At 34.6% G+C, this 24,733-nt stretch overlaps 2 protein-coding genes across 3 annotated transcripts in view; one reads left to right on the forward strand and one right to left on the reverse strand.

Moving 5' to 3' along the window:
- Positions 1–6,625, forward strand: part of LOC129217624 (33 kDa inner dynein arm light chain, axonemal-like) — a 29,164-nt gene extending 22,539 nt beyond the window's left edge. Inside the window, exons 5-7 of one of the 2 annotated variants that reach the window (XM_054851954.1) lie at positions 534–698; positions 2,535–2,638; positions 5,828–5,943. In XM_054851954.1, coding sequence (XP_054707929.1) covers positions 534–698; positions 2,535–2,600 — 231 coding nt within the window. In that variant the 3' untranslated portion in view covers positions 2,601–2,638; positions 5,828–5,943. Of the gene's footprint in view, positions 1–533; positions 699–2,534; positions 2,639–5,827 lie in introns of both variants that reach the window. The other variant, XM_054851953.1, reaches the window with a different exon arrangement.
- Positions 6,626–9,299: 2,674 nt separating this feature from the next.
- Positions 9,300–22,978, reverse strand: LOC129216758 (cytochrome b5 domain-containing protein 1-like). The gene is made up of 4 exons (XM_054850975.1): positions 22,909–22,978; positions 20,842–20,915; positions 18,285–18,629; positions 9,300–9,530 (listed from the first exon to the last, which is right to left on the reverse strand). The coding sequence occupies exons 1-4, from the start codon at positions 22,976–22,978 to the stop codon at positions 9,300–9,302; spliced, it is 720 nt and encodes a 239-aa protein (XP_054706950.1).
- Positions 22,979–24,733: the final 1,755 nt, after the last annotated feature.

Genomic DNA, 24,733 nt, shown 5'->3' on the forward strand with positions numbered 1-24,733 from the left:
TTCAAATGAATTGAAATTGTGCCCAGAAATGAAACTAATAAAATGAAATTATAAGTATAGATAGGGGCATGATATCGTGATTGACGGTCTAATATCATCCCAGTAGCGGCCTGATCGGAGGTCAGTGGAAGTCACTGTGACCTTCCAAAAATTTCCCTGTTGGGCAAATTTTGTCTGACGGTTCGACAAAATTTGGAGTTATATTCTGCAAAACTATAACAGTCAGCGAAATTTTCAGTTTCACTTGACAAAATTGTCACCATTCGACGTAATTTAGAGTTCCATTCGACAAATTGAGAATTTTTGTCCTCCCAAAAATTTAAGTTTGGGTCTCCCCTGTTTGACGCAGAACATAAAATAGTGCCCTTTTTAATGAGAATTACCCGATTTTTTCATTTTTTTTTCAATCTTACCACCAAAGCTTGTGCTTTATACCATAGAATTACGCTTCCAAGTATTTGCAAGAAATTTACACGGTAAAAGCAAACAGAATATTTTTAATTTAACAATGCATCTTTTCATTTTTTCCTCAGCTAGATTTTCTGACATCTGAAAACGAGGATTTGCGAAAGCAGCTGAAGCTCCAAGAAGCCCGTTTTGCTCTGATGCAGAGAGAATATGAGCAGCAGTCGGCAGCAGACAGCAAAAAATTGGGGGACAAAATTGAACTGCTGGAAAGAGCGAATTCCCAGCTCAAGGTTTGTACAACCTATGACTGTAGTGCAGCTTATAATTCCGTTGACAAGAGCAGTAGTTAATATTCAAATAGGACACAATGTTCAATTGACAAAAGACAGACAACATCTTAATAGTAGGCAATATGCAAAAGACAAAATTCAAATATTAGGCATTACTCGATGAGCAAATTTAAAGTACTAGAAGGAACTGGAGACTTTGAATTACTGTCATTCAAACACTTTATCATTATGGTTCAGGTGCAGTGGTGTAATTTGTTTTTACAAGAGCAGTACAAAAGATTCATCAAATCAAAATAAAAAAGCAAATGTTTAGCGTACTTATAGCTAAGTTATTGCTTAATTTAAAATTTTCTGTGAGAGCGTAATTTTTTTTAAGGACTCTTTGTTACAAAAATTGATTGGGGTAAACGAGGGCCGTATAAACGAGGTTCTATTGCACTTGTAAATCACTTTATCTGCAGGAATCAGTAAAATTATCTTCACAAAATAAAACATCATCAAAAGTAAATTGCCACATCCTTTCCTATGCAAGTTTTCAATCTCATTCATTAGCGTTAACATATTGCTATTACTTTTTCTAAATGACTAAATGTAACTCTAGTAAAGTAGCAGTTAAAACAAGCTTTAAATATAACAAGCTTCATGTTAAGCCATTTTATGTTGTGAACAGGGAGGATTGGGTCAATATGACTCAGGGTGGTTTTATCCCTTTCTTTAATAACAAAGACTGAATACTCACGCTTCATTAAAAAAAAATTTAATACTACACAGGTACTCCTCTAAAGAATTTTGATGGCAGATGAATATGGATATTTCATACGGAGATAAAATTGATTTTATCAGAATTATATAAACCTTATAACATATATGATACATTGTCTTTGTCATTTTGCATAATATTTTTGAAAATTATTCGGGGTATTTTAATTTTTAATTACATATCCAATTCCTTTGTTATGTAAGTTAGGAATACGACATTTAGTAGTTTTTTGAAACGAATCTCGTAATCATTACCGTTAATACATTTTTTGTTACATACATGTTAACAAGTCTTAATTTGTAATAAAATTTGCAGATGTAGCAGTGTTATTTTTGTTAAAAATTGTACCATTCCTCCTTACATCCTACAATATTTTATAATTTCAGAAAAATGTCTAAAATTTCAGTTAAAGAACCGACTACGTTCGGAGCAGATTTTTTTTTTAACTTCATTATAAAATAATATTAATGTTTTTTTAGAAGCAGAAGGAACTTAAAATATGTATTTTGCTTAAAAATAAACCATAATATCATTAATTTTGTTTAAATGGGCGATTTTTCAGTAAAAATGGCAGAAAATTATCAGTTAGCGGAAACACTGTAGTAAAAATATTTAACTAGCTACATACAATTTGCTTAATTTTTTCACATTTGGAAATGCTACACATGAAACAGACCGCAGGTTAAGAAATATTTCAAGAATTTTAAGATTATTAAATAGGCGTAGAATAAAGCCGTGTAGTTTATTATTTGTTGTAAGCTTTGTAATCTTATAGTCATGTACAATAGCGTAGCAATAACCTTAGTTTTCGTAGATTCGAAGGATAACTATAAAACGTCTTTTCAATATTTATATATATTTAATAATGATAGAGAACTTTTTCCTTTGAATCTCTTTTGAATGTTAATTTTTAAAAGGAAAGAATATTTTGCATACTAATTAACATTTATTGCATATCTTCTCTTTGAGCAATAATTATTTGCATTTTTTAAAACTGCCAATGATTTTAGAAAAGTAAAGTTTATCCTATTTTCGTTTTTAATTACCTAGAGTAAATCGCATTGTTTCTCTCGCAGGATCAACTGGAAGCAATCGCCTTTGCAACTGATCAAGAAACAATAGAAAATTCCCTAACTCTATAGGAAAATAGTTAGATTGTTTCACATAACTTTAATATATGGTTAGTGTACAAAATGATGTTTAATTTATCCTTACTTACACTATCAATTAATTTTATTAAATCTACAGGATGTTCCGTTTTAACCTGCAAGACCTTTATTTTCGCAATTGTTAGTCCTAGTTGTATACTTCCAATTAAAAAAATATTCAAAATCAGATGCAGAGTTAAGGTATTGAAAGTTTGAAAGAAATATAATAATTACTCAAAAAATACAAAATTTAACTTTTTATACGGGCCCCAGGTACCCTTACTTATATTTAGGGAAGTTTTCTCCATTGAAAAATCATTCCAACAGAAAAAGTTTGACATTAGTACGACCAATACTCACCGAGCTATAAAACGCAGCGTTTTGTGGCTTACACCTCTTTACACTCGCCATCAATAATAACTTTTGGGGGAAATATAGCGGTTAACAAAGGTTTAAAATTGTATTTGTGCGTACAGTGTGATTTTTCAAATTGTTCGAGGTTTTGCAGTGTGCTTTTGCGTATCATAGCATAACATTTGCATTTATTTTGCAATAGCAATGAAAAATATAAATACTTATTTCATTTACTTCGACAACCTAACATTCCTCTGAAAGGGGGATAAGTTCCAATCTCATTTTTTGTATCGTTCCTTAAAACTTTAAACTCTAATATCTCCTTGAGTTTTGGTCGCACAAATGTCAAGTTTTTTGTGTCAGTAATAGTTTTCAATGGAGATTTTTTTTCTCTAAATATTAGTTAGGGAACCTGGGGCCCATATAAAAAGTTACATTTCGTTTTTTTTTTTTTTTTTTTTTTTTTTTTTTTTGCTTCAAACTTTCAATACCTTAACTCTGCATCTGATTTTGAACATGTTTGCAATTGAAAGTATACATCTAGGACTAACTGTTGCCAAAATAAAGGTCTTGCAGGATAAAATGGAAGACCCTGTATACAGACACAACATGTTAAATAGGTTTCAATAGCAAGTGTGTTTCTTACGATGTTGTGTTTCATAAACGAAATTATAAGTTACTTGAATCTGTCAATGACTTGTATTTATTGAAATGAACTTATTTTTTTTATTCTGGCTATTAACCGTTAATTTTCCATGATCATTTCGCCATCTCAGATAGCTGATTGGCGTGAATAAATCGGAAGTCTTCAACTTAGCTGCAAAACAAATATTTTGTTACACAAACATCAGTTCAATTAGTTAGTATTTCAGTAGATGTTGTACCTAATTGAAGTATACCAGTTACCAAAATAAAATAGATATTATTCCGTTATATCGCCGTGGGAAGGTAAAGCGCAGCAACTTTTTTTTTAATCCATTGTACTTTAGCGAAATTGTACAAGCTTGCTTATATACTAGTTTTCTCTGAAATAAAGTACGAAAAAAACGTTAAATTCCAACCTTCCCCTATTGTTAGTGTATGGAATTCAAAACGTGTTTCTTCAAACATCTCAAAACCTCTTTTCTGCAGAACAGGAGCGGGTACAGGAGAAGGGTCATGGGGGTCATGTCCTCCCCCTCCCTCCCTCCCTCCCTAAACCGTTGACGATATTATCTATCCACCCACCATCATTGTATGTAATTAAAATTTAATATTTGCATATGAGATTGTAGAATATCATGCAAATACATGATTACACATTGTGTTCAAATGCTTTATGAATAGCGTGCAAGATTTTTTCGAAATCTTTTTGGTTCGTTTAAATTATTCGTTTAAAAGTAAATATTTGAAATAATGCTTCCTTTCATTGCTTCTGATATAAATTTTAAAAGTTTGTGCCATACCGAGCGACTTATTTTTCGCCAATTTGGTACTTTTTATTCACACCCAAAAAGTGTCAAGAATATTTCGTTCCCAAAACTCCATATTTTTCACCCCCTCCCCTTAAAATGCTAGTCTGTATTCCCCCCTTTTCCTGCTACAGATACTGCGCTTTACCCTCCCACGGCAGTAGGTGTTACTACACTCGTTTCAAATGAGCTTGGTTTTTTCCTAGGTTGACGAAAACAGAAAAATACCGTTTACGTAGCCGTCATATTTGCTTTATGTTTTAATTTTACAATTGTAACCGAACTTTTATTGTAAATCACTTGAAACATTCCTTTAGTGGATTATTTTACATTTTAAAAGATCTTTTAACGCCATTTTATTTAGTGTCGGTTAGTTACATTTTTAATAGCTTAAAGTTAGTTATTCTGCAGGTTATCTTTTATTTTAATGGAATTTTTAATCTTGATCCACGATTTGATGTTTTTGAAAGGCATTAAAAAGACATGATAATGCATGTTACCGCCATTGATTATTATGTCTCTAAATTTATTAATAAGTAGTTAAAAATTCACCAAATGTTTGTTAAACAAAATGTACGAACCTCAAAAAGAATATGTTAACGAACAATGTCCACAGATGAGTTGAGCAGTAGATGAATCCCTTTGACACATTAATAAAATCACTTACAGTTACAATTACGATAACTATAGCTCCTCGACATATAATAACGTATGGAGACGTCTTTCATTTCAAGTGCCGTTGTAAACTGACATCTTCAATACGTCATTTACTTTATGAGCCATTATGAACTGACATCTTAAAATACGTCATTCATTTCATGAGCCATCATAGATTGACGTCTTCTATTATGTCATTCATTTCATGAGCCATCATAGATTGACGTCTTCTATTATGTCATTCATTTCATATGCCATTATAGACTGACGTCTCTAATACATCATTCATTTCATGTGCCACTATAGACTGACATCATTAATATGTCATTCATTTCAAGTGCCATTTTAGATTGACATCCTCCTATGTGCCATTAAAGAGTGACGTCTCCAATACGTCATTCATTTCAAGTGCCATTACAGATTGACGTCATCCAATACGTCGTTCATTTCAAGTGCCATTATAGACTGACGTCTCCAATTCGTCATTCATTTAATGTGCCAGTACAGTCTTTACGCATCTTTGAGACGCTATTATAAGTCAAACGTTTAATGAGAAGATCATTCATTACCCTTTTTTGAAAATCTTACTCTCATATAAATGTCCGAATTCAGCAAAAAAAATCTCCCCACAGGCAGTTTTACTTTTATGAATTACCTCTTAAAAATTACGTGTTATACTTTAACTGACTTTTTTTTTAATTAATACTTTCCAGAAGAATATATGCCATTCTAATAACGACGTGTTTTTCCTTCTTGCAGATGTACCCTGAAGATATATATCCTTGGTATTCCAGCAGCATCACTCCAATATACTACAAAGACTACTACTTGAAGAAGGCCATGTTCTCAGTGAATGCGGCCAGAGCCCGAGTCAGGAACCTCCTGAACTACCCAACATACAGACTGCCAGCTATGAAACTGTCGCCTGAAACGCGGTACAACTTGTACCGGAAGAGAGTCAGAAATTTGTCGTTGGAATAAGTTCATGAGTGCTATCGCACGATTCAGTACAAAACAAATACGTATAGCAGGGACGAGTAAAAGAGAATTCATTGTATGTTGGAAATGAACTATTTTTCACCGATGCGTCATAGAATAGAACGTTAGATTATTTAATGACGAATCGAGTATCGCATTTAACGAACAGAAACTTAGAAAGTTATTGAACAATAAAATTATTAGTACAGCACACTTTTCATCACTCTTTAATTTGTGTGATATTTGATTTATTAATTGATCTGTAGAAAACAAATTTCATCGCACGATTTTTCAAAGACAAAACCAATGTTTCTGTGTTCAGATAAGAAAACGATTGAGCTACGCAATTTGAATGTCACTGAGCATTTATCTTCAATCTTTTTTTTTTTTTTTTTCAAAATTCTTGATTGTTCGAAAAGGTAACTCAAAAAGAATAAATATAACGTAGACAGTAGAAGTAGAAAACGCTTGAAACTAAATTGAAATTCAGGAACATTTTTCATTAAGTGCTACACTTTCAGTATAGAGTATTAGATAATTCAAAGCTGAAAATTAGTAGTGCATTTAAGAAGAGAAAAGTTGAACTCCGAAACAATAAATTGAATGTTTTACGTTTTTATAGTGTTCATTTATTTCTTTATACCCTTAGTTGAATCATTAAGAAGAAATGATATGATAGGTGGAATGAGGAGCAAATTCAAAAAGGGAACTGGTTAACTGTCCTCCTACCAAAATCCCAAGTGATTCTGAGCGTTTCGACTCTGATTGCTGCGTAACTGATGACGCAAGCACCTAAGACGGCAGAGTAAATTTCCAAAACTTTGAATTAGCACTACGAGGGGAGTCCTTGAGCTAAAATATTCCAAAATAACTATTGGTCGCCTTATCTGAGGAAAGATATTTGTGTATTGGAAAGGGTTCAAAGAAGGGTAACTAGATTAGTAAGGGGACTTTCAGATTTCGATTATGATACCAGACTTAATAGGTTTAGTATGTATAGCCTGGAGCAAAGAAGGGTCAGAGGGGACATGATCCAGTTGTTTAAATTTATCAAAATGAATTATGTTAATGGATTTAATTTTTGCACCGAAAACAGGACAAGGGGTCATTGTTTTAAGCTATTCAAATCTCAGGATAACCTAAAAATAAGGAAAAACTACTACTTTAATAGGGTTGTGGGCACTTGGAACAGCTTACCGGAAAAGGCGGTAACGGTGGCAAAGGGGTGGTTCGCTTTAAGAGAGCCATTGATCTTCATTGAGGACTAATAAATTGACTAGGACCAGCCTAGCTTAGTCAAGAACCTGTTGCTGATCGTCACATTTGTATTTGTATTGCTGAGTCAAGGGGAAGAAAGTCAAGACCTTTGCTTCGGGTGGCGAAATCAAGTGTATCGAGAGCCCAAGTGCGACTCCAAAAGTGTCACATGGAAGCCAAAGAAAGCTTAAAACTGCACTTTTCGTCTTTTCGTTTCGGAACATTTCGGAAGAAATCCCCGATCCCCACGTCTTTCCGTATTATTAGCAAGGATAACTTTAATAATGCGTTTTTAGGACCAACTCCGCCAGACATCCTAAAATGGCGAGTTTAGGACTTCAGTTCAAAAAATTTCCGGCAGGGATTCCCCCTTTCGTGCTAGACGACACCAAAGATTACTCCCATGTGTTTTTAAAGGGAGAGTTTTCCGATTTCCCACCCTTCCTCTAATGTCACCAATCAACTATTTTGAGAGACCAAATATCTTTTGGATTTTAATGTGTGATAAACCTTAAGAGTGTTTATCGTATGCTTTAGTATTCTGATGAAAAAGAAAGGTTCAAAGACCATGAATCGGTGTTTAGTACAGAACAAACCTGTACATTTGCAAAGTTGTATACGTTGGGACCATTATGAAACTTACTTCGATATCTTCCATAAAAATAATTTGTTATTTGAAGCAATTGAAATTGCTTTAAATAACAAATTATTTATATGGTGGGTGATTGGTGCCAAAACTGAGCATTTATTTAATTTAAGGTCCACCTGCATAACAATTTTTGTTTGACTCATCGCATTATTTCTGGAGTCGGTAGCAATTAAGATCAATGATTGTACTTGTAAGGTAAAGTTTCATTGCGCTACTCTCCCTGCAGCGACTGGTGTCAAAACCCAATTACGACCTGATATCATTAAAGTCCTCCTGCATAAAAAATTTCCTTTTTTAATTTGTAAAAAGGTCAGTCAGGCCTAACGAGAAATTCTATTGCTCCGCCCGCTCGATTGGCACCAAAAAGGAAACAAATTAACTGCTTTTCCGATTCAGGAACACTTTTACTAATTTTTGTTATAATCCTCTGGGGGAAGTCATGCCTTTCCCCCGGTCATAAGAAATCGTCGGCTGTATTTTGAAACATGAGAAAGTATTTTGCACCCAGGTAATACACTTTGTACTTCAGTTTTCTTCGTAATTCTTCTAATTACATTTAGTTCCGCTAGTACAATTTGGTTGAGCAACACGAAAAGGGGGGGGGGTTGCAAAAATTGGAAAGTTGCCGGTCAACTTTTTTCCCAGGACATATTTTGGACTCAGTAAGCCACTGCTAACTCTGCATATTCATTCGCAAATCCATTTTTATAATAATCACTAAAGCAAATTGAATTGTTTAATTTATCTCCATCAGAGTTCTTCTTATCAAAGTCAAAGCACCACTAAAGTGAACACCACCTAAAGGGAAGCACCATCTTTCCACATTTCGATAATTTTGATCCAAACCAGCAACTGAACAACTCCTGGTTCGGCACCCCCAAAGGTATTGATTTGGAATGGGAACCACGACCTATTTGAAGCACCCCAGGCACCATTTGCGAACACGGAGGATCTTCGATCAGCTGACATCGAACCCCAGAACCCTCCAGTTACGAGTCCAACGCCTTACCGATCAGGCCACCACTGCCTCACATTTAAGACGATGTATTATGTGTGAAAGTAAACAGTTTTAATAAAAGGCCAAAAACTATGCCCATATTTGCATGCAATATACCGACAGCTCTGTTATATCCAGAGACTGCAGTTTCGTCTTTGTTATACAGTCTGGAACAGTGAATAACCGAGCTAGAGGCAGATGTCATGTCGTTGAGACTGAGTGTGACTACAAACTAATAGATAGAGTAAATTGATTTCACCAGCGTGAGTCCGCAGTCATCGTGCGGTTCAATTCGTAAATCGAAGGCAAATGTTCATATTTATTTATAACTCCTAACAGGAAGACCTCGGTCACATTTCCGTCAAATCATGGTTAAAATACAAATTTAGAGTCGGAATAAAGAGCGAAGGATTCATTTTTAATCGTTCAGCAACTTCATCTGTGTCTGGAATCCCATTGTTTTCCAACGTCTGCTTCATATCTAGGGTTTCATTTCCGTATCTCCAAGTGTAACTTCTCGCATGGCTGTTAAACTTGAAATATTTCTCTAGAATGTCTTCAATCGTGTCTTCGGTACATACCTGGATGATATGTGGACACATAAAAATCATATGGTATTTATTCTACGACTTAATGTTAGCAAATCACGAGTTGAAACGAACTTACTTCATAAAATGTACGAAAAAGCTAAATCTGGTTTTAACCCTTAAATACATCAGATTGCCATTTGGCAACATACGCAATTTAGTCTTCTAAAATACTATAAGAACAAATTAAAACTTTATTGTTGCCAATAGCCAAGAAAATACCAAAGAGCCTATTTGAGGCAGTGAGAAGCAAAGGGATGCAAGTGAACTATTTTAAATTTCGAGTAAAACGCGTTTAAAGATCAGATCCTAGGTAGGCTTTCTTTGAAATTTTTTCTAAATCATGCTATACCAGGGCTACTACACTGTAAAAAAAAACTGTAAATTTTGAAGAAGTTATCCGTATTTTTTACAGAAAAAAACTGTTCGTAATAAAATACTGGATTTCTCTGTTTTTTTGTATCTGTAACCGGTTATACTTTGTTTTTCTTCAAATCTTCGAAATTTCGCCCGCGTGTTTGGATTTTGGCTATCGTGCTCGAGTTTTTGATCTTATATTTATTTAAAGCGAGAAAGTCTTAAATCGTTTGCAACTTCCATTTCATTGCATCCTAATCAATATTTTATTATTATGTTTTTTTGTCATCTGTTTCAGAGGCATATTCGGAAATTTACCTTTGTATACATATATTTCGTAGTAGTATAGTAAATATTGAAATGGATTTATGAAAGTATAGTTTCATTTTTTAATCTTCATAAAATAATAAATCAGCTTGAATAAATAATAAAAATACGGAAGATTTCTGTAAAATAAACGGAAGAAAACTGGCGTCCTGGCTGACAGTTTTTTTCTGTAAATTTTACGGATTTTTTTTACAGTGTAGTACAATCTCTTGCCCCAAGACAGAGGAGGGTTTCACCTACCATTTGTACTGGTTATCTCCAAATTTTTAATTTTGCAACTTGCATCCCTTTGCTTCTCACTGTCTCATTTGATCAATTAAAATCAGACATTTAAATTTTCAATAATACCGATATTTACCAGCCCCGTTTTATGGTTTTTCCTAGGAAAAACGGAGTACGATACACGTCAGTCAACCTCTAGAGGGGGCGATGGGCTCACCAAGGTTGAAAACCACTGGTCCAATTTGCAAAAAATTTTCATAAAATTGACAAGACGTACAGAAGGTCAGATACCGTGAGCTCCCATGCAAATTAAGCCCTGACATTGATGTCTGAACTGCAAAAAAAAAGGCGATTTGTTGAAGTCCCTTTCTCGACCTCTGGATGTGATATGCAATTTCTTCTGTGCTGTTAACCCATGGTGTTCCATGTACTTACTGTAATATTGGACGGAGATTTATTAGCGGATTCAGTGAGATAAAACACACAAGTCCAATTATCTATGAAAGTTAAGCAATACCGTGTTGAAAATAAGAAAGAGAAGATTTTTTACAGGACGAAAAAGCATTAAGAATTATATTTGCATTTGAACATAAAAAGGGAAAAAGAGAAATATAAATTATCTCTGCGAAATTTATGGGGAAAATTTTTTAAATGTTTATGGCAAAAAATTTTGAAAAAAAAAATAGAACCGACTTCAAAATTGTTCTAAAAAGTGAAAAATAATTTTATTCTTTAAACACCATCGATAATGCTTTTAAACATAATTTTTGAAGTTGGCGCAAAAACAAAACGTAAAATCCAGTGTAACCACTCTTCGTTCATATTTTTTTTCAGAAAAGCATCCAAAGTTACGAACGAAACATTTATATCGCTATTCAAATATGCTGTCATCAATGCATAATGTATGTGATAGTGAAGAAACTGGTCCTGGTTAAATTTATAGTTGTATTTGAGTTATGGCTGTGAATGATTTTATCTATCGTTTTTGCGCCAACTTCAAAAATTATGTTTAAAAGCATTATCGATGGTGTTTAAAGAATGAAATTATTTTTCACTTTTTAGAGCAATTTTGAAGTCGGTTCTATTTTTTTTTTTTCAAAATTTTTTTATTTCATTCTTTTTAGTGTAAATGTAGGTATTTCAGAAATAATAAGAAGTTACCATCACGAAACTTCACATTTTTTTCTTAAAAATGCTCCATACTAAAAAAAAAACTATTGACACGCGTTAAACTTTAAGCGATTGGCACTAAAAACTTATCTTTGTTCCTCTCAGGAAATCATGCGTAGTTAATTTAATTATAACCATTTAAGTATTACGTTTTTCCTAACTAATTTACATTCCACAGCATCTAAGTTGCTCATGATGCAATCCTGTATTTTCTTACTTAACCCCGATCATCTGTTATCGGCATAGATGATAACGATAAAAATACTACAGAGTAGTTGAGTCAAATCTAATGGTAGCATTGTGAAGGCTAAGCAGATCCTAATCACTGCATCACCTCCCTTCCAGGTTAGGTTTACCCCTACTATGGAGCAATAGCACTGAAGAAAGGAAGATTTTGATAATTCACATAGGGTTACTATAAATCAGAGGGTTACTAAAATAAAATTATTTACGCCAAAAATGAGACGACAGCGCCAGATTCCACATTATCGAAATATCCCCTGAAGAAATTTGATGCTTGCTGCAGAGAAGCCTTCATTCAAAATTATCATTACAATTACTATTACTATTATATGGCACCAAACTTTTATAACAATGAGTTTCATATAGTCGCGTAGATGAAGATAACGAAGACAATGTGAAAGCCAAATGAAGCGAATGCTCGTTAGTCTCAACTCGAGATCTTTATTCAGAACCACGAATGAACGAGAAAATACGGGAAACAGTAGAAACGAAATTTTAGTAAAATTCACTTTGTCCTAGTCGGGATTTGAACCCGGGTCGCTCGTGTGGGAGGCGAGAATTCTACCACTGAGTCACCGTTATCCACGGATAAAAAGTGCGAACTTCGCTACAATATCATTTTAATCATTTAATAGGGAAATTGCATAAAATTTACTGTTTTTTGCCCATAACTTTTTTTCTAAAGAACAAATATGGTCAAACAAAGTAATGGGACCTAAGTTGAGCCATCCCCTATCCATTAAAAAAGAATCATCAAAATCGGTTCACTAGGTGAGACGCTATGAGTGGACAAACAAAAAAAAACATACATACGGTATGAATTGATAACCGCCTCCTTTTTGAAGTCGGTTAAAAATCACCTTTTTTGAAACTTTAAAATCAGGATTAAAAGACAAAAAAAAAGAGAGAGAGAGAGCTATTATCGCCATTCGAGCAAATACTTTGTGTAAAACTTGCAAAGCGCAAAGCAGATCAGCTACTTCGAAAATTTCCAAGGAGAGGGGGGGAAGCAAAAGTTTTTACTGAGCACATTCGATAGGGGAAACCAAATTGCTCGCAGAAACGCATAATTACCTTAAGTTTCCAAAATCCAGTGGGCTCGCGTCCCCCCCTCCCCCCACATCTATAATCCCCAAATGACGGGCATACTACATCTGAGCCATTTTTTCTGTTCGTGACAATCAGTAACAAGATTCTTAAAGAGTTATAAGGAGTTAAATGTTTAATGTGGAAATTCAAAAATTCAAAAACTGCTGCGCATTTAAAAGAGATAACGCAAGATCAACGTCTTCTAGCAAACGTTCCACCAAAAAAAAAAAAAAAATTCCTTCAATCTGAAATCATTTAAAAGAATCATTTTGAATTCCCTACATAAAATTGATTTATCTTTAAAGTTTTTGGACAAAAAATCATAGATTTTGGAAACTTAAATGGAATAAGTTTGAGTTAGAGCTAAACAGTTTAAAAAATAGATTTTCCAATCGCAATGCGATCATTAAAAAAAATTTGAAAGGTTATCCCCCTTATGCGGTTTTCTTAAAGACAAGTAATAATATTTAACACCCGGTTTTTAAAGCACTAACTCATAAATATGCAGCACTATGTATTTTTTAATACGCTTCATTAGTACTCAGGAGAATTCATTGTCATTATGAATAGGCTTTAATTCCATATGATCCTCGTGTGATTTCCGATTTTAAATTATGAAAGGTTTTCAATGTTTCTTTAAAACATCAAGGGGGGGGGGACCCTCGAGTTGGTTTTCTAGATAAAATAATAGTTTGAAAAACTACAAAATCACGATTTAGTAGCAAAATGAACTAAAAAATAAATATAATCTTTGGATGACAAGTATATAAAGTAATTGACCAAACACTTAATTTTACTGTGATGAAAAAAAGCGTGGAGGGCTTCTTATCAGTTGTTTTAAGCTTCTTCCACTTGCAAAAATGTAAACAGGCACTCTCCTACATGCTTTTTTCCCCATTACAGTAAAATTAAGTGTTTGTTCAATTTTTTTATATAGTCATCCAAAGATTATTTTTAACTTTTTAGTTCATTTTGCTACTAAAGCGAGTTTTTTTGGTTTTTTTTTTTTTTTTTTTTAATAAGATTTAGATACTAAATATTGCTAACACTTGTAACTCTTAAATAAAATCTTCGTGCGCGTGTTCGATGTTTATAATGGAATGTATCTTAGTATTCTATTGCATTATTTGCATCAGACATTTTGAATGCTTTCTGGTAAATTCATGTGCAAACATTGTTACAATCCGCAGCTCTGATTTGTACGTTGTAAGTAATTCTAATAAGCCACTGGCTATTTATCCAAAGGAAAGTTGGACCCACAAACATCAAGTTAAGCAAATAAAAGCGTGTTAATTAGAATAAACTAATAACTTATCTTCTATACATATAATAAAATAAGATGTTTGTGTGTGTGTGTGTGGCGCGCTTTCCGGGAAAACGGTAAGGGCTAGAAAGATGAAATTTGGTATACAGTTGCAGTTTTTGCCGAAGATGTGCACCTCGGGCTTCGATTTTTGAAATTTTAATTAGAAAAAAAGTTATTTAATGTTTTATATATTTTTTTGCACTTTTTAGTACATTTTACTTCACAGACCCCGAACCAAACGTACCGCACAAATTTTTTTGTACTATAGTGTAGGAAATTTAATTTCAAATATGATGAAGGAAAAAATTTTGAAGATAGAGCAATTTTCGTATTTTTTATGCATTTTTGAAAAAACCTTTTTAATTTGCATTCTTTCCTGGGTTTTATTTTTTTCTAATATCATCCTGCGAGAAGTATCAAAGCCTCATTTCTAAAATTTAAGTTGGTAATAGTAAAAACATTTCGCCCTCTTTAGAAGAAAAAAATTCTTAAAAATACGCAATAGTTTTTTTTTACAATTTTTTTAATGCTGAACACATCACGTCTTTCCACGCATCGGTCGAAAAAAAAGCGTTCTTCAATCTTTTATGTCTCTGACGTTACTATTTGGATTTCGATTCGATATTTAGGATGGAATCTTAATCGCAAACAAATGTTAATCTTTTTTTTTACCTATATAATAGTTTACTTCTACATTTTATGAAGTGATGACCCCGTGTTTTTCCGGCAGTGCTTGCTTTTTTTTCTTTCCTTTTTTTTTATTTAGGGATTGCATTTATTTCTTTTTCCATTCCCCCCCCCCCCCCCGCCCAAACTGGAAGTTTTGCTGTATCTATATTAGCTACATTTCATAGTTGTGCGCATTTATTTCAATAAAAACAGCGAGATTTTTTTTTCTTTGTCAAACGCTACTTTTTGCACACAACGGGAAATTTTGGGGATAACTTTTTTTTTTTGCTCTACTTGAATAAAAAAAAGCGATTTTTTGAGGGATCTTTGTTTTTATTAGGAAATGGGTGGGGAGGTTAAAATAAATAGAGATGGATAAGAAAATTAAGAGATAGATTGTAAGGGTAGATAGCCGCCGAAGGCGGCAATCTTGGCTTAAAAATGTGAATGGCACAAAAAAAGATAGAGATGGATTGATTAATACTGCTGTCAAATTTATTTAAACAGCCACCGAAGGCGGCAAACTTGAAGTAAAAAGGTAAATGACAAGTTAGTCAAACAGCCGCCGTAGGTGGCTGCCTGCATAGAATGGCGAATGGCATAAGAAGGCGAACCAGCTGGTCGCCGCAGGCGGCTATGATGAAATAAGATGTTTGTGTGTGTGTGTGTGGCGCGCTTACTGGGAAAACGGTAAGGTCTAGAAATTATTCTATTCAAATTAATAATAGTATAGATATAGATTGATTGATACCGCCACGAAATTTATTTAAGCAGCCGCCGAAGGCGGCAACCTTGGCGTAAAAAGGCGGACCAGCTGGTCGCCGCAGGCGGCTAGTCATTAATAAATGAATTCGATTATAGAATATTGCATTGTCATCGCGTCTGAGGTTGCATTCCAAATTTTAAAAGAATCCGATCACAAAAAGTGGGCGAAAAGACAGCAAGATTATAAATTTAATTTCGATGTAGACAGGATTAGAGCGCACGCCCAATGATTCTCGGAGGTGGACGTCAGCGAAGACCCGCGCCTTAGACCGCTCGACCACGAACGCTCCTTAAGTGGTGGAATGTACTAACAGTAATAAGCCACTAGCTCTTTGTCCAAAGGAGAGTTACTCACAAACATACAAGTGAAGCTAATAAAAGCGTGTTAAAAATTACTGCAAAATTTCTATCTTATCCTCCCCTTCCCCCGCTTGGTTGCGTACCTACGTTCAGTCATCCGTTATTCGAGTGGTGTCCGTACCCTCAAGAACGATCACTCAAGAACCGATGGCACCGTCCCCCCCCCCCCCTTCCCCTGCCTGTAAAAGAGTTATTTCCAAAATGAAACTGAAGACTTCAAAGCAACCCTCTAAAGATTTCAATGGCGCAGTCTGCGCCATGGCTCCCCACCCCCTTTTCTGGTTGTCCACTTCTGATTTATTTTGCAACGAGGGCGTGGGGAGGAATAATAACTACTTACAAAAAACGCATAAACTAAACTACGCCTATCTTAATCTAAGGCATCTATTAAAGTGTAAGAAGAGTTGAGACCTTGTTCAGGTGATCATTACCCTATTTTTAAAAAATAAAACAGCATTTTACTACCAGAAAATCTCTGATAAACTCGAATTCTACAAACGTTTCTAGTAACTTCTTAAGTAATGTTGTAACGTTACTTAAGAAGCTGAATCAGCTGCAAGTAACGCTTAAGAAATCCCAGTTTCGTCAAGGTTTTTTAGTAGCACGGCAGTGCATCTTTTTTGTAATTTATTCTTTATTTAAAGGGTAAAATAGAGCAAAGAGAAAACTAAAATAGCTAAAGGAAATGTCAGAATAACGTAAGCGCAATGTTTCTAAATAGAGAAAAGGTTTAAAAAATGTAAAAAAAAAAAAGTTTACAGAGTGAGGTAAAAATCACCAACACATATAGTCTTGAGGATGTTTTTAGTTTGAAATATGCATCTCTTACAAAGAAGGCATGAAAAAAAAAAACCCCGAACTTTCACATAAGTGGCTGCTCATAAATCATTTCACTTTTTTTAAAACTTTTTTTTACCCCCCCCCCCCCTCACTTTGCCACAAAATGCCACACTTCATCTTACCCTCTCCCTCCCTTAGTGACGTGTCACACTATGTTACGTAAACATATTCTTTCAAAAAATACCTGATATCACACTTCCTCTTACCCCCTCTCTCCGTCCTTGCCACAAACAGTCACAATTTTACGATCCCTTCACCCCCCCCCCCCCCAAGCAGGAAATCATTAGTAAGTAGCCCCTAACAGCTAACCGAGGAATCAACTAGTAACAATATTGCAACCTTTAGAAAATTTTCATCTTTGGACAAGTAGCTCTTGCCAAAGAAACACATGGCAATTAATCAGGACATTTAAATAACTAATATAGCGAGCTGTATAAGAAACGATAGCGGAAATTTTTGACTTAAAATATTTTGCTCCAACTTGAAAAGAAATCTGAATTCTCTAACCATAACTTATAGAATGAGTTAGAAACGATAATAGCTTCAATTCCGAAAATGTAGCTCATAGCTGTAAACTAAAATTGCATGGTAAAAAATATAAATAAATAAAAACAGGAAGTTACAAATAATGCGAATGGAGCAAGTTGCAAACAAAATTAGGTATCATATCCATATCGTCGCCTCAGAGCAACAGTAGGATATCTTAGTATTATTCCTGAGATTAGATGTCTTACTGTTGCTCTGAAGTGACGATACAATTTCAACTTCGTTAAAATTTTGAATATTAGCCTGCAACTTTCTTTATAAAATACTTTTATTAAACAGCTTTTATGCCATTCAGCACAATGAGTTTTTGAGAACCCACGCTAAATGCTTAATTTCTAGCTAAAGAAGTGTCGATAATGCAATCTTCAAACTTTATTTCATGCACAAATAGCCTTCATTTAAGTGAATAACGTAAAACCACGATTTGACAACACCCGAATCTATGTTTTCCCTGCACTTAACGTTTTTTTCATCGGGTTCACTTATCAATTTTGCTGTTATGTATTCCCCTCGTTTTTACGTTTTTTTAAACCCAGTCCATTGAGAAACGTAAAATCGAGATTTCACTGTATTAAAAAATTCAGTTCAGCTGATAACAAGAACAGCAGCTGAGCTTCCATGCAAAATGAGCCCTGCCTACGCTACAAGTGCAACATAGTGTACGTTATACGCAGCAGAAATTCATAATGTACATTTATAAACTACAAATACTTATAAATGATATACCGCACTCGTGATCAAAAAATTATCTGAAACAATTCAATGTCTTTTTCAAAAGTGAGTGGTTTCATGAATTGGTCATACTTCGATATACTCATGAAAAAGGGTACAACATAATGAAAACGTGCCCTTACCTCCAAATCAACATCTTTGAAGATCATTGTGTTCTTGATTTTGATCCAGCGAGGTTTTTTCGTGAGGTAACCTATGACATACTCTTTGCTTTTCCACCATGGTGTAGATTTCTCACTGTTTGTAGAATTTTCCGACGTTGACGTTAAAACTTCACATTCCGTAAGAGCTTTACCAAATTTCTGATCTTTCACTCTCTGAACGAAACAATTGGCCAGGTTATCTTCATCTTGCTTCCTGTGCTCATACAACTTGGCGACGTACTCTTGCGAAGGTGCGCCAATGAACTTTCCAAATGGCATAAACACATCTAACTTATTTGTGTTAGGATTTACGTGATATTTAACCTGAAATTCATTAAAAAAAATAACTTGGACTCATAACAATCATTTGTCATTCGGATCTATCAATGGCTTATGATATTACGAAATGTTTGCTGCGCACATTGTTACAATAAAACTATTTGAAGATTTTTCTATTGAAGGTGGATACTTTTTTTTAAGGACCTGAATCCACTGTCAAAATTACCGCTGGTACTTACTATTAAATTGGGCACAAAATAATGCTGTTTTAAATACCAGTACACAGAAGCACGAAAAAATATCTTTCAAGTTAAAAAAGAGAAGTGTGTTTAAGATTAGAAGTTCAAATTTTTCGCTCAATCTTCAATGCGTTTTCTGCGCAATCAAAAAACGTAACTGGAAAGAAAACTTTGGTTTTCACAAAAAAGCACATTTTGAAAATAAAACTAATAGATAAATAAATGTTAATTTTATACAATTCATTTGCCTGCTGGTCTTAAATATCTCAATATTTTTTCCTGGGGTCAGAGCCTACTTACTGAGTTTAAAGATCTTCTCAATTCTTTTCGAAAGATCGAAATCGTTATTAGCTTGCATTTGATTAAGTGACACTACTGTTAGCTTGATTTTCACACAGGTGAACTTTAAAAGAATTTTAAAGTTATTTTTTATAAAATAAATGCGTCACCTCTTAAGCTTATGACATTCTTCCCTAGGATTTTCAATTTATTTTAGTGGTTTTGGAAAGATGGAAAGACAGTTAAATGGCCTTGCAACATCAAAGCAGAAATCCAGAGGGGGGGGAGCATGGGGTCATGCCCACCCCCCTTAAGCGACCAAACATAGCCTAAATCAGCGGTTTGGAGGCCTTGGAAAATTTGCGTCAGCACCCCTATTTTTACTCGGAAATTATACTCCCCCCCCCCCCCCCTCCCTTCTGATTATGACCGCTTCAAAACCAGGAGCTGGATTCGAATAGAAAGTTTTAAAGGATATCCAGAAAAAAAACCACGAAAATTAATGTAATGTTATTATAAAGATAATTACTCGTTACAATAAAGATAACTACCAATATATTGCCCTTTTCTGCCCAATTCCTCCCTTTTACTTCGTTTTAAGGTCTTTGTGATATCAATACGAATTATTATTTTTTTTCATCAAATGACATAAATGAATAGTTACTGGGGGGGGGGGGAGTATAATTTTCGAGTAAAAATAGCGGGTCTGACGCAAATAGTTACTGTGCCGTATAACTGCTTTCGGTAAAATATACTGAATAATATTTTCATAATGGAAATGAATGAAAAATAAAGCAATAATTTTCGATTTTGAAACCCTTTTGAAAGAAAAGATTTTCAGAACTGCCCTGGACTTGCCTTAAAACAAGGGGCGGATACAAGGGGAAGATCATAGAAGGGTTCGTCGTTTCACAATTTTCCAGAGGGGGGGCAAAGGGTTTGTGTTGTAAGGAAAAAACAACATAATAAGCACAAGTACGCTCAATTTCAAAATGTTTCTAAAATCCAGGGAGAGATGAATAGCCCCCTCCCCCCACACTTGGTCGCCAAATGACGGGCCTGGCCATGGGGGTTATGACCTGCTCTGAACTGTCGACAATTTTATCAGTCCACATTGTGTTCAAACACTTTATGAATATAATGTAAACGATTTCAGTGATATTTTTAATTCGTTAAGTATATTTTGAAAAGAAAAATATTACTAATAATAACTGCTTTTAGACTTATGACAGCAATTGAAAATAATTAGCAACGTTTATGCTCTACTAAGCGCCTTATTCCTGGCCGATTTAGTGCTTTTTATTGATACCCAAGCAGTTCCCGAAATTTTTCGAATCCAAAACCGTAGGTTCGTTTATAGTAGAGGGGGGAGGGTGTTCTTCTTCAGCATGCCCCTCCCCCCGTAAAATAGTAGCCTGTACCCGCCCCTGCTTTGAAACCAGTATCTTAAACGTTATATGTAACATAAAATATGTATCTGCAGAGCCAGACTGACATAAATCCAAAAATTGCGATTTTCCGTTTATTAGTGCATTGTATGTAGAAGCCTATCCCGCATCGAGCCATTTGAACGTAATTCTATTTCTAAAAGAATCCTTTTCAATTTTTCACCAGGGTTAAAAGAGCGCGCTTCCCTTCCTTTGCATCGCCCAGAAAAAAAGTTTTTCCACTCTCCTGTAAAATTACCATAATGTGACTTATGTCCTTCTGGCTCTGAGGTGCAGAAATTATCTTCATACCTCTCCTTGTTCGTTGAAAAAATGGCTGACATCTTTGCCTCCGAATATTAACAATGGCCGCAACCCTTCGTCCCCTGAAAAGAAATTACTTTCAGATTAGTTTTTAAGATGCAATGGAACAAAATAGGACGTTTCTAAAAAAAGTTAGTCTTAATTTGCGAGGCAATAACTACTTCCTTTCAAGCACTTTATCATCTTAGAGCAGGAATTAAAATGGAGGGAGCAAGTCCAATCATTGGATTATCAAATGCTGACCCATAGACCCCAAGTCACGTGACTCAGCAACGACGAATGGTTGGCACGTATAGCGTGTAACAAGCGAAAGAAACCATATTTCTTCTAATGCTTTGCTTTAAAACCTATCACGTGACTTGGGGTCTTGGTTTCATGAATGAAAGTCTTCACTCCCTCCATTTTATCTCTTCTCAATATTTATCATTTTACGATGCTTGAAGGAAAAAAATATGTTAAAAATGTACCTGTTGCTGTCAAATTCTGCCATAAAAATCATGTGAATAGAGTATGACGTTATGGAATAAATGTTCAAACAAAGTAGGGGAAAAGGAAAACGGGGGGTAATAATATTTAAAAGAAACGATAATAATAAATGATGACGATAAGTTGAATAGCTTATTTTGTTTGGAAGTCAATTAGAATGTCATAATTATGTATAATTCTCACTATAAGAGTAGTTTCCTTGCAACTCTGACCAAATATGGTGTCAAATAAGGTTTCCATCAGGGGCACCCTAGTCAGAAGTCACAAAAGGTCATTGTGAATTCAAAAAATTTTCTTCGTTCTCGTTCTGCGAATAAAAAAGTTGAAGACAACATTGCTTTTTTTTTAAAATTAATTTCGTGTCGCATTATTCGTAAGTTTCGGAGTTTCATGCGATTAATTAAGAATTTCCTCCTCCGAACGTCCAGAGCGAACCTTCTTTTGGGGGGGAGGAAATTCTCATTTTTCCAAATGAACCTCCGAATGTTATCGAATGATAAAATACGAGCATGCAGGCATGCACTCATGAAAGAGACTCTAATAGAGACGTTCAGCATCATTAAAAGATTTGCAATTTTGCCCTGTTGTGTGTTTATTACTTTCATTTATATTCGTAATTTTAATGCATTTTTTCCTCGTTTCCGTCAAACTGTATTTGGATTCATGAATGACGTAAAATTTGTCTTTAAATGACTGAATGCCATTGTGATTCGCTAACATTTCGTTTCATGTTGTCTCTCTTGATGTGACTATATTTTCCTGACATTTACGTTAAATATTCATCAAGCAGTGTATGCAAAATTTTTATTTAAACAAATGATCCGTGAATATCTTGAAATACCTAGAAATATTCATTGTTGAAGTTATTGTTTAAAAATCTTGAATTCGATTTAAATTTAAAAACTTAAATAATAGATGTTAAAAAACCTGGAATTTTTTCTGCAATACTTTTTTTTTTTTTTTTAAGTGTTCAAATTTGCAGAATCGTCAGACAAAATTTGCCGAGTAAGATATTCTTTTATGCTGTCACAGAGACCTCCCGTGACCTTTCATTGGGGTGCCCTTAACTTTCAAAATATTGTTGATCCGGGTTTTATAAGAAACCCATTTTTTAATGCAACGATCATTCGTTGAAAGATAATCTTTTGTCGAATATCTTGAAATCCATATGCTCACATCTGTTTGCTTTGAAAAGCGAGTTCCCACAAGCGCCCAAAATTTTAATATTTGGGGGAGCGAAAATTCTCCGTTTACCGAATGGAACTCTAAATTTTGCCAAATGATGGTACCAAATGATGGTACGTACCAAATGATGGTAATTTTGTGGAACGGAACTCCTAAGTTCTACGAATGATGATCATTTTTCCGAACAGAACGCCAAATTTTGCCGAATCGCCAGACAAAATAAGAAAATTTTTGGAAGGTCACGGTGATCTCCCGTGACCTCTCGTCGGGGCGCCCCATGTGGAGTTCCTCGCAACCCGTGCATATTTATGCTGTGTTAAACTGAACATCCTTATTTTTACAAATCTCAAGCGTTCATAAATACCCACTTTACTTTTTACCTACCCCTGACTTTACCATATCGTATGAAGAGGGGCAAATACCGCAGTTCTTGCCCAGTATCTTCAATTGACATAATCGCGCCCTGTCTACAGTATACGAACATACAATCAATGGCGGATACAAGGGGAGGGTAATAGGGAGTCATGATCCCCCCTCCTAAACCGTCGACAATATTATCAGTCCATATTGTGTTCAACCACTTGATGAATAAAATGTAAACGATTTCAGTAATATTTTCAATTCATCAATTTTTTTAAAGTTAATATTTCAATTATTGCTTCTATTCATTGTTTATGAAATAAATAAACAACTTCTATGCAATAATAAGTGTCTTATTCCTGACCGATATGGTGCTTTTTATTGACCCCCAAGCTGTTTCAGAAATTTTTAGTACCAAAACCGTAAATTCGTTCAGGGGGGGTGCTTCAGCATGCCCCCCCCCCCTAAAATGGTAGTCTGTATCCGCCACTGATGCAAACACACATCTATTTCCAGCATTTTTATTAGAGATAGTAAGCAAGACAATTTTCCAGCACTCTTAAATCAGTCAGTAGAGTAGGGCATCTAGGAATACCACTCATCGGAAATTATTTATAGTGCAATCTTTCTTATCTTTATATGCTATGTCCCTTACCATTTGCTTGACCGCACATTACTGCCACTTCCTGGTATGTGTAAAATAATGCCGTCATAAAAACTTATCGGAAAATGCAATCGCAGAATTAATTTCAATCCTCTTGAGCTTATTTTCTTTATAACATTTCATCGCAGCACTTTTCAAACTGACATTTTTGGGGGTACCCCTTTGTTGGGGGCCCCCAACAAATTGTATGACTCGGTCCTTGAAAATGAAAAATTCTTGGGGATTTTTTTTTTTTTTAATGTTTGAAAACCTTGAACATTTTGAAGAATGTAGTGGCAAACCTTGAGTTTTAAAACTTCTAATAAAGGAGGGGGTGGAGAGCCAAACTGTGTCAAATTCAGCTCTTTATTTCCATCCTGTATCAAAAATATAGAAATCTAGGTTCTCATCTTTCAGTAGGGGAAGTTGCTCTACCCACGGACAAAATTTACTTTTCAATTTTTGTTCAGTCTCTGGGAATGGATAATCGATCGGAAAACTTTTCTGGCAGACACTGCAACTTATCATCTAGTTTGGCAATTTTTGTCAGGTGAAAATCTCAAAGCTTTCAACCTCAAAAAAAACTTCTTAAAAACCATCTTTTTTGCCCGTGGGTACAACAACCCGTTCACTCCACGGACAGGTGCTTTTGTACCCATAGACATATAAAACAATAATATATAAATAGGTCTGAGGAACTAACTTATACTCGATTCATTTTCATAAGCCTTTTTATATTGAAATACTTCAAACATCCATTAAAAATAACTTTAAATAACATATCCAACAGAAATTAAACTTTCAAACTTAATCGAAGGTTTTTTTTTTTTTTCAATTTTTTAAATTTTCCTCAATTTTTAACGTTAGTGAACTTTTTAAAAAAGTTACAAGTCTTAAGAGAATTAATGATGTTATGAACAGGGCCGCGCCGTCCCTATGTGCGAGATCGTGCAAGGTCGGGCGAGGTCGGGCGTTAGATAACGGGACAACAGGACTGAGGATTCGTTGGTTCAAAAGGAAGGAGCGATCGCCTCTCTTTTGAGATACTTTGTACATGGACGGTTTTTTTTTGGGGGGGGGGGGGGCAATGAACCTACCTGTTTTGAAAGAACTTTATATAGAAGAAATCTAAATACAAAAAATTCATGATTTTTTCCCTTTTTTTTTTTTTTTTTGTGCTTGAATTATTTAGAAGGGAAAATGAAG

The sequence above is a fragment of the Uloborus diversus genome, chromosome 2, assembly GCF_026930045.1.
Source record: "Uloborus diversus isolate 005 chromosome 2, Udiv.v.3.1, whole genome shotgun sequence".
Lineage (NCBI taxonomy): Eukaryota > Metazoa > Arthropoda > Arachnida > Araneae > Uloboridae > Uloborus > Uloborus diversus.